This window comes from Eriocheir sinensis, chromosome 2, assembly GCF_024679095.1.
Source record: "Eriocheir sinensis breed Jianghai 21 chromosome 2, ASM2467909v1, whole genome shotgun sequence".
NCBI classification, from domain to species: Eukaryota; Metazoa; Arthropoda; class Malacostraca; order Decapoda; family Varunidae; genus Eriocheir; species Eriocheir sinensis.
Genome location: NC_066510.1, coordinates 4582990 through 4597252, shown reverse-complemented (window position 1 = coordinate 4597252; position 14263 = coordinate 4582990). Strand labels below are relative to the sequence as shown.

The 14263-nt window shown below is 45.5% G+C and overlaps 1 protein-coding gene across 2 annotated transcripts in view; it reads left to right on the top strand.

The window, feature by feature from the left end:
• The window catches only part of LOC126998753 (sodium/potassium-transporting ATPase subunit beta-1-interacting protein-like), a 40816-nt gene that overhangs the window by 18952 nt on the left and 7601 nt on the right, over positions 1-14263 (top strand). For both annotated transcript variants that reach the window (XM_050860770.1, XM_050860760.1), the window contains exon 2: positions 13860-13997. In XM_050860770.1, coding sequence (XP_050716727.1) covers positions 13860-13997 — 138 coding nt within the window. The remainder of the gene's footprint in view (positions 1-13859; positions 13998-14263) is intronic.

Below are 14263 nucleotides of genomic sequence, written 5' to 3'. Positions count from 1 at the left end.
ATCTTTGTGATCCTGCCTGCTCATGTAAACTGCTAAAATTGGTTGCATGATTCCACAATTGCTGCAAATATTGATATATATTCACTTAAGTGTTTTCTGACATCGTAATTACTTTCTTTCCCCCATCGGTTTTAAAAATGGTTACTATAGTTGTAAAATTACATACTGATTGGCTTGGCCCACGGTGTTATGGACTCACTCAGCACGAATAGGCCTATGTGGCGTTGTTGATGCCTGTGCAGAAGGACAAAGATCCGGATCTTCAAGTCCCTTGTGCTCCCTGTCTAACTCTATGACTGTGAGACATGGACACTAAATGGGGACTTGGAGAGGCGGATTGCTGCCTTTGGTAATAAATGTCTACGCAGAATCATGGGATATCGCTGGAATAACTTTGTGTCAAACCGGCGACTACTCCGTGAGACTGATGCGACATAACATATTACCTGTATAATCCGTCAACGCCAACTCCGGCTATACGGGCACGTGGCACGTTACCTTGAAGCTGATCCTGCTCATCGGGTTATCTTTGTAAGAGACAATCCTGAGTGAAGGAGGCCAAGGGGACGCCCATGGAGTTCGTGGCTTGAGCAAGTCGATAGATTCTGCCAGGAGGTACTCAGGATGGGAAGGGGGCCTGCATAGGGCTCGCCCGGCGGGACTCCCGGAATTGGCGTCGTAGGGTTGGTGAGGCAACGCGTCCCCCGGTTTATGCCCCCATTGATTGATTGATTGATTGATCCAGTGATGTAAAAAAAAGTTTGCTTATCTTGCTAACATTTGAGCTGTGTAAAGAAATATGAATATTTTCTCAACTACGTGTGTTGGGCCGTCAGACACTCAACCAACAGCGTCCTTAAGGTGGCGTCACACTGGACCAAATCTGGCGGGCACGAGCTTGTGCTGGAGGGATGGCTTGCTCCCGAGCTTTTGCTCCTGCGTTTAGCTCGCCGCTTGGACGGGGAGCAGCTCGGCGAGCCGCAAGCAGGCAAAGTGAGCTCTTTGGTGCACCGATATGTGAATAATATATATTACCTAGTGTATTGAATCCGTATACCCATGATATTAGAAAACTTATTCACATACTCCTTTTATGTTTGACGGTGTTTGTAATATTTTATAATGTTGAGAAAAGTAGTGTTGGATTTTATTTTGATTTCCAAGACCAAGACCAAGACCCCCCAGGCCAACTGATATAAACACTCGCCATGGCCACCTCTCCTCGTTCAAAAGTTCACTTGTCCTCCTTCATTGTACACTCTTTGATAGCAAGAGTCAGGGACCATCCCGAGTTATGGGACCACAGCCATCCAGATTTCTCTAAGTCTACGCTGAAGAAAGTTATGATGTTATGATGTTGTACACATCATGGGTCTCCCTCCCTTCTCTTCAGCCATGACCGAACCCAGACTCGTCTTTTCTTCTTCTGAGCTCGTTGAATAACGGCAAGTAATGCCGTCACAGCTGCACACCTGGTCGTAATGCGAAGCGTTGGTGTAGTAGGCGCCATGGTTGAGGCTTTGTTTACAATGTTGCTCGCCGCTCGCCCCTCGTCGCTCGTCAGTGTGACGACAACAGTGACTTGCTCGCGAGCAAAAGCTGCCAGCAAGAGCTCGTGCTCGCCAGATTTGGGTCCAGTGTGACGCCAGCTTTACTCAGCTACGAGCCAGGGATCAAGCTGAAAGGAATGGGCTACAGTCACATACCTTAACTATACTACAAGGATATGATTTGTTTAATTGAGGCGTGACTTTAGCCCCCAGAAAAGAATATCGGTTTGAGAATCGACCACCTATAGTATATACCAGGGGTGTGGAGTCGGAGTCGGTGGAGTCAGCAGACCTGCTGGTCCTTACGAGGCTGTTTGTGACAAGCTACACTAACTATCTAATCAAAGGTGGAAGATGAAGGACAGCAAAGGTTGGCCAGGAAAGGAAAAAGAACCATGCAGCATGGAAATTATGTAGGAGCCTGGGGACCTGTGGGGAACCGGGGTTTTGGGGGGAGGAAGTCCAAATCACTGAAAAATAGGCTTCCAAAATTTCCCTAGAAAAATCACTAAACCAGGGAAAATTCCCTAGTCTCGAAAGTAAGGAAAGTTCTTAACGCATACTCTTGTAGTCTATTCCAATATGACCTAGCATTTGGTCTGTTGACGAGTGTCAGGCGTGTCATTGGATGGTGGGCGTAGTGACCCCACCCCCACCGCCGCCCTCCCAATCCGTCCCGCGCCACGTAATTTCTGACGGGCCACGCCGCATGTGAAATATATTTAAACTACTCCAACCGAACTTTACGACCTGCTAACGGGGGCGTAATCATTTCGTGTGATTTTTTTTATTAACCTGCTGCCTATAGCGCATGTAGGCTTCTTGAGTGGCCTCTTTATTCTAAACACTCTACCGACACTCACAAACGCTTTGCTGTTTTCTATTACACTTAAGTCTTGGAATGATAGATGAGACTTTCTTGTGGTGTAAATACGGCCTTCGCTTGAATGGGAAGCACAAGGAGAAAAAAATTCAATGGGTGGCCTGAAAACGACATACCAAATGTAGTTGAGACAGAAAGTACAGACTTAACAAAATTGGCAGCCATGGCTTGAACTAATGTAACTGAGGGATAGATCAGATAAAAGGAGGAGGGCGAGATGGCTGGCTAATGCAGTCACCTGGTGCGGTCGGTTCAAAAACGATTCTCTGGCTGGGGCCGTCCAAGAGGACCTCAAGAGAGTCTACCGGCGCTACAGGCAGCAAATATAAAAAAAAAAAAATTGCAGCAGAGGGGGAAGGGAAGGGAAACCGGAGTCGGAGTCGTAACCTTAAAATTTCCCAGAGTCGGAGTCGGAGTCAGAAATTTTTAACTCCTCCACGCCCCTGCATGGTATATACTGGTCCTAATAGTTTATATAAGCAAGCAGGGTCATGACACTAACCATACGCTTCCCGTGCAGATCATATATAATTTCTTAGTGTGTTAGTTAGACCAAAACACCTCAAATACCTTGCTACTCTAACTTCCCTTTTTTTATCTCGTCGCCTTCCCTTTCCATCCATTTACTCTACCCAGATTGCGTCTCGCTTCTCACTTAACATATGGGGGGACATGATCGCTTAATCCATTGCTTCGCACTCAACATACTGGACTACTCTGTTAAGCCTTGCACGTGGCAGCTCCCAAGAACCCGTTACTCACCATGCGTCATCCCTTTCTGAGTCTCCGTAGCTCTATAATCCCTCCATCAGAAGCTTTCCGTGTGTGTGTGTGTGTGTGTGTGTCTCTCTCTCTCTCTCTCTCTCTCTCTCTCTCTCTCTCTCTCTCTCTCTCTCTCTCTCTCTCTCTCTCTCTCTCTCTCATCTCACTTTCTACCGACACTTGTTCTTTTTATCCAGTCCCCTTATTGTAAAGCATTTCTTACCTGTCTCATCCCTAAGTCAGTGTTTTACCAACTTGTCCCCATTGCTGAGGGTCCTGACAGCTCTGAGAACCCTTACCTCATCATCGTCCCCTTTGTTCATCCCTATAACCCGCATACGCCAGTCCCGCGGCCCTCCACTCCCGCTCCTCTGCATGGTATATCAACACGCGCTCAGTCTCTCTCTACCCCTAGTGAGCACGTTTGTATTGTCCTCATCCCTCTCTCTCTCTCTCACACACACACACACACACACACACACACACACACATAAAAAAATTACCCTCTCGCTTGGTTCCTCCTCCTCCTCACTCTCTCCTCCTCTGTCACTTCCTTCACCTCACTGCCTCCACGCCTGATCGTCTTTGTGTGTGTGTGTGTGTTCAGTCTATTCTAGTCCCCCCCCCTCTCTCTCTCTCTCTCTCTCTCTCTCTCTCTCTCTCTCTCTCTCTCTCTCACACACACACACACACACACACACACACACACACACACCTCTTCTTGGCCCAGAGGAGACCGGAAACTCGAGAAGCAGGTGGTGGTTGTGAGGGTGGAGGAGGAGGAGGAGGAAGGGGGGGGGGGGGGGACTTGCGCACTGTTTGGATAGGAAGCGAGGCAGGGAGGAAGGGGGGAGGAGGAGCACAGGGAAGAGGCTGAACAAGGGACAGTCAGCGAAGAGCGGAATAGAGAGAACATGAAGAAGGGATAGGAGATTGACGCGGCGATATAGCAACGAGTATTATCAGGACACCTCTCCTCCTGTATTTGATCTTCCTTTCGGCCACCTCTTTTGCTTTACTTTAGGAGCAGCGAGTAGCAGGCTTTTTTTTTATTATTGTTTTCTTTTTTTGTTGCCCTTGAGCTGCCTCCTTTGTTGTAAAAAAAAAAAAAGTAGTAGTAGTAGTAGTAGTAGTAGGAGGAGGAGGAGGAGGAGAAAGGAGTGGTGGAGTACAGCCGCTCTGATAGAGAAACAAAGCAGGAAGGAGGAGGAGGAGTAGGAGGAGGATTACCTGTACACCCTTTGACACCTGCCCTCTCGTCCGTTTTCCCACGCTATGATCACCTGGATGTTGGCGGCGGCAGGAGTAGAAAGATAGGGAGGAGGAGAGAGGCAGGAAACAGATGAAGGACAGGGAGTAAGTGTACGAAGAGGAGGATAACGCACTTGGTAAAAACAACTGTACCTGGTGTCCTTTTTGGAGCCATAGCCGTGTAGAGAAGCCATGGAGAACCTGTCTACGGCTTTGGTTAGAGGGGGAGGGTCTTGAGGCATCCTTCTTCACATTTTCTACCTTTCTCTTCTATTCTGTCGTCGTTCTCTCTCTCTCTCTCTCTCTCTCTCTCTCTCTCTCTCTCTCTCTCTCTCTCTCTCTCTCTCTCCAGTGGGTTAAGGTGACATTTAAACGAGACCTTGCACCCAGCGCACTCATTATGTGTGTGTGTGTGTGTGTGTGTGTGTGTTAAGTGCTTGAGTTCCGTGTGCTCTCATACACACACACACACACACACACACCTCTGTTATAGTGAAACTGAATCTGTTGAAGGCTACTTGAGATTGCTAGAGAAGTGAAAATAAAATGCCTGAGGAATGATCGTTGTATGTGTGTGTGTGTGTCTCTCTCTCTCTCTCTCTCTCTCTCTCTCTCTCTCTCTCTCTCTCTCTCTCTCTCTCTCTCTCTCTCTCTCTCTCAGTTCTCTTTCTACCGGCTTCAAAACCTGAATCTCTCTCTCTCTCTCTCTCTCTCTCTCTCTCTCTCTCTCTCTCTCTCTCTCTCTCTCTCTCTCTCTCTCTCTCGTTTAATATTTTTTGCTTTGCTTCTTTAAAACTTTTCTCATCCTATTTTGTTTGCATCTGTATAGCGTTGTTGTTGTTCTCCAAATTATGATTATTATTATTATTAGTAGTAGGAGGAGTATTCCATTTTCCTCACCACAGCATTAGTCTTCTTTGTTCCGGCTCTAAATTTTCTCCCTAATATTGTCATCTCGTGTATTGTTTCTTTAATTAAATCGTTCTGCGTATAGGAGTTCTCAACTGTCCTTCCTTGCCTTGCATTGTTTTCTCAGTGACTTACTGTTCACTATATTGTTAAGGTTTTCGGATACGTTAAACTCACCGCATATTCTTCTGTCAAATCGTTTCATCTTTAAGAATCATCCGCAATCCTTCTTTGCGACGCTCAGTTTAATTTTGCAGTTCAGTCACTTAATACAGTCCTATTACTGTGCCACCCGTATAGTGTTGCCCTATGTCGTTCTACATTCAAGGGTGTTCGGTGCTCAGTAGTTATTCCTCGATATTGGTTCAAAATAAGTCTACCATCCACCACAAGCTCTCCCTCGGCCATTCCCTTGAGATTAGTTCCAGTAATATTAGTTTGCCAGACCCCTGTCTCCTAGCCCGCAATGTAGAAATGTTCTAATACAAGTAAAACCATGGCAAATATGATCAGCAAGTATGCATACACATTTAATGTTAGTATTATAACGTATAAAAGAACAGTTAACTTATTATGGATAAGATATTTTTAAGCATATAAAGAAACGTGGCATACATATTTTACAGGGTGCTAAAAAATACTATACTTGTTATTGAGTTTCCCTTTCGTTTTGGGATGTGTAAGTAGTTTCACAATTATAGTTAGATTATATCGTGAAGGAATGTACGTTAAATTAAGCTGACATAAGTAAGAAAATAATACATTCAAATCCGAGAGAGAAAGAGAGGGGGGGGGGGGTTAAAGACGTGGCAACGCTGTACTCTTGGATTATTCCTCACATGGCACCTTTGAACCGCACGTTTAGCCGAGCCAGACTGTAGCTTTATTCGGATCCAAGTCCCCAGTACAGTTTCCCCAGTTTATTGTTTCTCTATCGTTCCGCATGCAGTTACCCCATCGTCCTCCCTTGCTCTTATCCTTTGAATCTTTTAACTGCATCAAGCGTGGAGGTGCCAAGACGCCTCTGGGACTATATTTTGCCATTGTTTTTCGCCAGCCTCCAGCGTCTTTTATTTGAAGCAACGTATTGCAAGTTGCCGTTTACCGTGTGCCTTAAGCCTGCCTCCTTCAACACGTAAAAGTAGCAGTAGTAATAGTAGTAGTAGTAGTAGTAGTAGTAGTAGTAGTAGTAGCACTTTCAAGAGGAGAGTATCAAGACATCTCTCCACCCTGAATTGACCTCTTTTGGCCTCGTTCTTTTTTTTTCTAATGCCTGAGCAGAGTTTAGCGGGCTTTTTTGTTGCTGTCTTTGTTTTTTGCCCCAGAGCTGACTCCCTTACTGTAAAAAGTAGTAGTGATAGTAATAGTAATTGTGGCAGCAGTAGTAGTAAATGACTAGTATTGAAGGGGTGTCTGTCTGTCTGTCTGGAGTATCAGAGCCAAAAGGAATCATTACATCTTTGATCTAAGGGTCCTCCATCGCCCCTTCCTGCTTTCCTCTTTCTTCATCACCACCACGGCGCCATTACTCCACCGCCATGTCGCCCCTTTTAGGCCAGGCCGTATACTCCGGTGGCCGCGGCTGGCAGATGACACCCAGCCAGATCAAGTAACCATCCGCCCCCCGAACTAGCGAGAGGTAGAGGGGGTAGGCAAGGGCTCCGGCCACCACCACCACCATCACCCACAACAACGACAATAACAACAACAAATCAAACAACCACATAGCGTTAGTGGTGGTGCTGGATTGATCAGGTTGCCGTATACTCGATTAGAAGTCAAAAGTAGTCGTGCTATAGTCTGTTCAGAGCATGAAGTCCGTTCAGGGTGGAGTTGGTATCGTCGTTTACCTCTACCCATGCTGCCAAATCAGCGTTCGTACATGCGTCTTTCTCTTATTTCCCATCCATGTGCTATTTGAAAGCGATATTTTATATATTCTGTATATAGTAAAGGAAGCTACATAGTACAATGAGTGTCGATGTTTAGGATTATAACAAGGATTTGTATAAATTCTATGACATGTGGCAGCGATTTTGTCCCATGTTGCCACGTTGTGGTGTTGGTAGTGGTGGTGGTGGTGGTGGTTGGTGTGTCCCCCTAGGTCCCTCCCTCGGGTCGAGATGGAGAGAGAGGGAGAGAGAGATAAACAGATGGGTTGTGGGTGGGTAGGCCGGGAGAGAGTGCTAATCTGATAATTGGCGGTCGAACTGGCAGCGCTGCACTCATGGGAATTCTGGAATCTGCCACACCTTGAACCGACTTCATGCTCCGAACAGACTATAGTAGTAGTAGGAGGAGGAGGACTGTTTTATTATTATTATTATTAGTAGTAGTAGTATATAGTTGTAGTAGTTGTTATTGTTACGGTATAAGTATTGTTGTTTGTGGTGGTAGTAGGCCTCAAGAACGTAAGTTTCCATGCAATAGCCGATCCCTATACTTGCTAAAAATCGTAGTATATAAAAGGTCAGTCACCTTACGCTCAAGTGGCGAGTCCCCCCTCCGTTTTTAGGAGTCACCCATGCTGCCGTTTTGTTAATGGAAAGCATGGCAGTTGTGTTTTTAGAGAGAGAGAGAGAGAGAGAGAGAGAAACAAAGATAAGCAAGGGAACCACAGTACCATAACAGTAGAAATAGGGATTATCCGGAGTAGGCAAAACTTTTTATGGTAGTGATAGTGGTGGTGGTAGCAGTAGTAGTAATAGTAGTAGTAGTAGTAGTAGCAGCAGCAGTGGCTCGTAATCATTCCTGCGACCCAAGATAATCTGGAAACAAGGTATTAAAAACGTTCCTCCCCTTCATTACACTCTCTTCCCACCTTTCACATTTTTCCCCTATGCTCTCACTTCCTCTCACGCCGTCCCTCTCACATTTTTCCCTCTCCTCAAGCTTTTCCTGCTCCTCTAATGATCTTCCCTCCTCCCACGCTCTCCCCCCTCATGCCTCCCGGTCCTCTGCTCTTGCGTTCTTTTGCTTATACCCTCTCGCTCCCTTCCCTCTCCTCATACGCTTTCCTGTCTTCTCCACTCTCTATCTCTTGCTCTCCCTCTTTTCTTTATGCTCCGTTCCTTTGGTTGATGAGAGTTGAGCAGGACTAAGGACGCTGCCGACTAAAATGTGATCTCAGGAGTATTTTTAGAGTTCATGGTACAGAAGCCTTGCCAACTCCCACCAGGATAAAAAAAATACACTGGATAGGCCGGCCCACTACTCCTACAAAAGCCTTGCCGAATGTGTGTGTGTGTGTGTGTGTGTGTGTGTGTGCTTGGACGACGAAATGTTTAATAATTTGACACGGTTTTCGTAGGAGTTTGGGGCATTTTCTGTGGTAGTTTAATGACCCTGGTGGTAGTTTGACTCTTCTGCACCAAAAACCTTAAAAAAAACACTCATTAGAACCGACTGATCTCCTTTTTGCCCTTTGAAAATACCGTAGACATATCGTGTGCCTCAACAGAGCAGCTCAAATTATCACAAGTAAAATGAGCAAAGAGAAAACGCAGCAAGGTCAGACACGCGGTAACTGTTCAGTGACGCCTAGTTCAACCTTCAGACCAGCAAGCAAGGAAGTAGGAGTCATGCAAGGCTTATTCCACTGGACTATGACTGGACTGGACTGGGGTGGTGGTGGTGGTATACGAGAGAGAGAGAGTGAAGGTGAAAGTGAGGTAGTCCAACAGCCAGTCTCTCTCTCTCTCTCTCTCTCTCTCTCTCTCTCTCTCTCTCTCTCTCTCTCTCTCTCTCTCTCTGTACTGGTGAGGCACTTTCTAATGTTTGCTTGATCAGATTTACGCCTTGCCCCCCTCCCCCTCCCCTTCCTCTCGCGCGCGCATTCATACGCCATCATCACCGCCCCCAACACCACCACAACCAACAACAACAATAACGATAATAGTTCCGATACTAACACCACCTAATTACTAACTACTACTACTACTACTACGGCTACCATGACCAATATTACTACTACTATCTCTAGCATATATATATCCACCATCACCACCACTACCACCACAACTTGTAAGCTGTAGTGTTCCTCCTCCTCCTCCCTAACCGCCCCTAACCGTCCATTTAAACCTCGTACTTGGCAGCGTAAAGGAGGGCGAGGTTGTGTGTGTGTGTGTGTGTGTGTTAATAGTAGTGGCGGTGGTGGTGGTGGTTACTTGTATTGGTTTGATGAGATGCACTGAAAACCATCAATTGTGTGAGCGAAGTGCCATTATTAAACACACACACACACACACACAGAGAGAGAGAGAGAGAGAGAGAGAGAGAGAGAGAGAGAGAGAGAGAGAGAGAGAGAGAGAGAGCAGCAAACAAAGCAGCAGGAAGGAGTATAGCAGAGTGGAAAACAAGAACGGGAAGTGACTGGATGATTCAAAGACTGGGGACTTGATCAGCTTTCAGGCGTGTCAGGCATACCCACACCTAGCCAGACGCTCCCACATGTGCTGCCAAGACCCTCGGCCCGCCTCACATACCAACATCATGCTCCTGCACCTTTGACGTGGTGCAATAGTTTGGTGCGGCTAGGAAAAGCCTTGATATATACCCTTGATAATAAGCCAGTGTGGTCTTGATTCTCTCATATGTTTTGCATACTATATAGTACCCTGAGCATCACATCCAATCTTAAAGTTGACTGTGCAGTTTTTTTTTTTTTTTTTTTTTTCTCTATTATCTGTGAACCTATTTCTTCCTCTCTTCCACAGAATATGTTTTATATTCTTCCTAACAACCCCAATAGAAAACTATGTACAATGTGTTTCAAAAATTGTAAAATAAGTAGAAATATCGAAATGGAATACATTTGGAAAGCCTTTGCATGATATGGCAAAATATAACTTAGGAAGACCTATTGTGAAGGTTTCTTAAACATTTAAACTATTGAAGCCTAAATTTCTACTGCAGTCATGCAGCATGTTAAGAAGTAAAGGAATCTTGTTGTTATCTCAGTTTTAAGGAAACGCGATTATAATTTTTTCATATTTTCGTCTCCGCGTCACCAAGTGCAATCCAGTTGTCACACACCTGTCGTTATATGCTTCCTCAGGGTAATAATCACATCCTGAGGCATGTAAAAGTGATCTGGCACCTGGACACCCCTAAGAAAAGGAGCTGATCGCTTGCAGGCGAGGGTATCAGGAGGCGCCTCCTCCCTCATTGTAGCCAGGTTTGATCAGTCTTCTGCTGCAGTCTGTACAGCCACAGCCTGACGCTCTTGTTTTTTTTTTTGTGTGTGAAATCTTTTTTCTTGAATGTTTATTTCTTCTATGAATTCATTTGCCCCAAACATGCTTGTTAGCAGGTGGGTTTTCTTGTAGCCAAAGTTGTGCTCCAGCACTGTCCCCTGGGTGGCAAATCTTGCTCTGAAGTAGCCTGCGTGTTTGGTCTTCCAGCATTTAGCCCACACTAGAGTGAACTCGTTAGGATTCTTTATCCTTTGAGGCACGGCGGTACCGTTTCTTCCACGCTACGGCCAGCGGGACACGCCCACGAACAAGGCGCTTAAATACCACCTCGCAAAGGCTTTTAAATATCCGCCGTTAAAAGAAAAAAATTGTCATTCGAAACCGATATGATAAACGTTGTTGCTGCTAGTGTGTAACTCATTTTCGATGAAGTTCAAATATTTTCATAATACTCTACGCCGACTCCCCCCATTTAAAACTTCATCTCCGGATATATGTGTCTGAGGCGTGACAGATGCCCTCGTACAGTCAGACCACCGCACATGCCCTGCCAAGAAAACCCTCACAAACTGATGACATTTTACTCGCCATCCTCTCCGCCCCGCCCCGCTCCTTGCTCATGTAGCACCACTTTTTAGAGACAGTAAACCCTTTCCAAATTATACAACCTGAACTAGCCACCAAATTGATAATATATATGGTCAATGTGTGTGTGTGTGTGTGTGTGTGTGTGTGTGTTCCTCTAGCACGATATTTGCACGGAAACGAAAAAAATATTCAATATTATCATTTGTGGGAAAAAAAACATCGCCTGTAGGTACAGTATAGCTTGTAGGTTTGTGTACAAGACGCCTATTGTGTGTGTGTGTGTGTGTGTGTGTAATTCACCTTTTAGTCTGCTGTGGGTCTCTCTCGAGACAGCCAGCCGTTCCCCTACGGAAGAGCACAGAGCTCATAGTACCGATCTTTGGGTAGGGCTGAGACCACTCACATACAACACACCGCCGCAACGAGGTCACAACTCCTTGCTCGATGTCGCGTACCTACTCACTGCTGGGTGAACAGGGGCTACACGTGAAAGAAGATAAACTCAACTTATCTTCACCCGGCCGGGGAATCGAACCCCGTTCCTTCTTTTTGTGAGGCAGACGCTCTATCCACTGAGTTACCGGGCCGTGTGTGTGTGTGTGTGTGTGTGTGTGTGTCCTAACTCTCGTTATACGTGACTCATCCAAAATTTTGGAGGGACGCAATGCAAAACAATTGAATTTCTCTGCACTTATTGCTTACATCAGCGTGAACAAAACCCTTGACTGAGCTTCTATTGTGAGAGCCACGCGAAACGCACTTGGCGTGACTTCTCGGAAATGCATCCCTCTTGTAAAATGAGAGCTCAATAGGCTCGAGACAGTGAGAAAGAATGAGAGAAGACGGATATAGAAGGAACGGGAGAAAGAGAGAGAAGAATGTAGAAGGAAGTCAGATACATGAATCACGGGATGAGTCGAATGTGAGGAAACGGAAATTGTTCTCAGCCACGTGTGTCAGGTGCCAACGGCCGTGCTAGTGGTTGCCTCCCTACAAATGATCATGTCCCGCTCTACCTCTCTGTCACTATGCTAATCTTTGTCCCTATATAAGAAAAAAAGTACTTACCGTGTCTGTCTTTCTGTGTGTGATGGGTTTTTGTTTATTAGTCTCTGTATTGTGCCTTGAGTGTGCATAGTGCTGTACTGACTGGACCTTGAACTGAGTGAAGGTAAATACTGCGTGAGGTGACTTGCTTCCTCTGACGGTTCGGATGCTGACGTTTACAGTATACAGGGACATAGGGCCAATTTTACAGTCGAATCCAACAAGTTCGTAAGCTCCCTAACCAAACACAAAATACCACGAAAACTCCTTGTAGAGTGTTTGGCTTTGATAGAAAAAGAGGGAAACTTTAGAAAACCACACTAGAAATCTCTTTAGTATCTCTGGTATTGAGTAGAAATAACGGATCATTGTGGAGAATATAGTTTGTTTTTGGGCGTTTACAATGACTGTGTTGGACTGTCGAACTGGCCCATATTCCCAAACGTGTCGGGCTCCCATCACGACTACTTCGCAAGGCCACAGAGAACAGTAGCCGGGTTTTCATGGGTGGTTTTCCCGTCCATGTCGCAGAAGCCGTGTCAATCTGTCGTCACAAGGATCACAAAACAGTCCATGAAAAGCCCAGCAACTTCTGCGAGAGGCTTTTCAAACAGGCGCATACGGGCTTGTGTCGACGTGGTTTGGTCTACCCTGTTCTGCTGTGGATTCAACGTGCACTTGGTTCAGTTCGCCATCACATTAGTAGAAACTAGTTGATGTTGTTGCTACAGTATTTTTTTTTGTGGGGGGGGGGGGGGATATAGTAGTACATAAGAACGTAAGGAGTCTGCCAAGGCCTCACTCAATGTTGCAGTGGTGGTAGTAGTAATAGTTGTCATTATTGCATTAGTCGCATTTGTTGTATGTATTAGCAGTTGTAGTAGTAGTAGACGTAGTAGTAGTAGTAGTAGTGGCAATAGATATTATAGCAGCAGCATGAGCAGTGGTAGTAGTAGTAGTAGTTGATAGTGGTGGTTGTGGTGGTTCTATAGTAGTAGTAGGAGGAGGAGGAGGAGGAGTTAAAGTAGTACCGTAGTATTAGGAGTAGTTGTAGCAGTAGTAGTTGATGGCGGTGCCGCGGTGATATATATATATATATATATATATATATATATATATATATATATATATTATATATTTGTGTGTGTGTGTGTGTGTGTAGAGGGTTTCAAGTTCGTAGTGATAACTTTGCGGTGGAGACGAGGTGAAGGTCGAACGGCGCGATGAGTGGGAGGGGCAGGAGGAGGAGGAGCATTGTTTGTCAAGAGCCTCTGGAGGGTCAGGAGATCGTTGTGGGTGATAGGGGAGGGGGTGGGGGCTGCCTCACCCACCTCCTCCTACACCCCCACGCCCCCGAGGGAAGGCAGGCATGGCCGTATACGTTCTGTGGCTGATGTCGCAAATGAAGGCATGTTCTTGAATATGATTCCTACAGGATGTTATTGACCTTCCTATTTCAAAGCCAGAAACCACCAATAGCCTATTTACTAGTTTATAAGGCTTAATTTTGTACGAGCTCTTTCACGAATACGTTCAGTAGGTGGTAATCTATTTCAGACCAACCTTGTATAAGTGTGCGGAGTGGAAAGAATTGCTCCTATATTGTTTTGACAACTTGGTATGCACAAGAGGTAGCACGCAAGGCCAGACACTCACATCACTTCCTTCTTTCAGATATCAACGGCAGAGAGACAAGTGTTTGATTTCCTGGGTTACATGTGGCTGCCCATCATTGCCAACTTCTTCAACTTCATCCTTGTGATATTTGGCTTCTTTGGGGCCTACCAGTACAAAACCAAATACATAGTAATAGTAAGTATCACTCGGGCTGAGACATTGTTTGCTGTCTTGTCGGAGATGTTAATTGTGGAAATCTCTCTGGACCTATATGTCTGTGGTGTGCACTTCACTTAACCGTGAGTCTTACTGATCCTAGTTTAGCAAGTTAGAGCATGTAAACCAACTGTTTGGTTAGGCCACAGCCATGGTAAAGGTGACTTTGAAATAAAAGTCCTCAAGTGTTAGGGAGAAGGGTGATGATTTAGCCACTTTTTTGGAAAAAGTTGAAACAGCATTGT